This window comes from Pyxicephalus adspersus, chromosome 12 (assembly GCF_032062135.1).
Source record: "Pyxicephalus adspersus chromosome 12, UCB_Pads_2.0, whole genome shotgun sequence".
Taxonomy (NCBI): Eukaryota; Metazoa; Chordata; class Amphibia; order Anura; family Pyxicephalidae; genus Pyxicephalus; species Pyxicephalus adspersus.
Window position 1 is genome coordinate 41,679,719 of NC_092869.1, and position 820 is coordinate 41,680,538.

Consider the following 820-nt stretch of genomic DNA (forward strand, 5'->3'; position numbering starts at 1 on the left):
CCTGGTATAGAGGAAATCATCACCACCAGTCAATACAATATCAATGCCACCCAGCGATATGGGCCATCGGGCTCTTGGAATACCAATAATTAAACTCTCATTGGCCGTCCCTGTCAATGCCCCCGGTATAAAAATCATGACAACCTTTCGCTTTCCACCAATATTGAACATTTGTGGACACCAGATACAATTTTTCCCAACACATCAGACCGCCTGCGGCTTCTTTATACCTAGAAATAAAACCAATCCTGACACCATGACATCACATGATCCATTACCATCCCATGGGGTCACCGGGGTCACATATTACCATCCCTGGGGTCACCGGTTCAAACCCCGACCCCAACAAATAATTTCTGCACCAGCACAAATTGTCAGCTTGGATATCTTGTATTCCAGAGAAAGCCCAGACTTCCCCTTTCATCAGTTTGGCACAGAACAATGACAATGATCGCTGATTGGCTGGCAGGGGTTACAATGTATCACATTCATCCTAAACCCCAGAGAATGAATAAAAAGGGAATCTCTCACCTCCTGCACATCCAGCCAAGAAATCCAACGCCATTCCTCTCTGGGATGGATGCAGCAACTCTGCGCAATGTCTCGTCCTTCTGCCTCCAATGCAGTGATCAGATGAGTAGTGCTGGTGGGGGCTCCTGGCAGGGGGAGGGGTGATGATGAAGGAGCTCTTCTATGACGTTGTGTTTTTTTCTGCTTCCAAAAATATTCAGCAGTGAGGGTCCCCGGCGCCCCCCCGGCGGATCGCTGCGCTCTGGATCGGTGCTAGCGATTCTATTCCTGGCGCCACCCAAGAAGGTGC

The 820-nt window shown here is 49.3% G+C and overlaps 1 protein-coding gene across 2 annotated transcripts in view; it reads right to left on the reverse strand.

Moving 5' to 3' along the window:
• The window catches only part of SLC25A29 (solute carrier family 25 member 29), a 31,576-nt gene extending 30,756 nt beyond the window's left edge, over nt 1-820 (reverse strand). For both annotated transcript variants that reach the window (XM_072428634.1, XM_072428635.1), the window contains exon 1: nt 532-820. In XM_072428634.1, the coding sequence (XP_072284735.1) occupies nt 532-565 (34 nt within the window). In that variant the 5' untranslated portion in view covers nt 566-820. The remainder of the gene's footprint in view (nt 1-531) is intronic.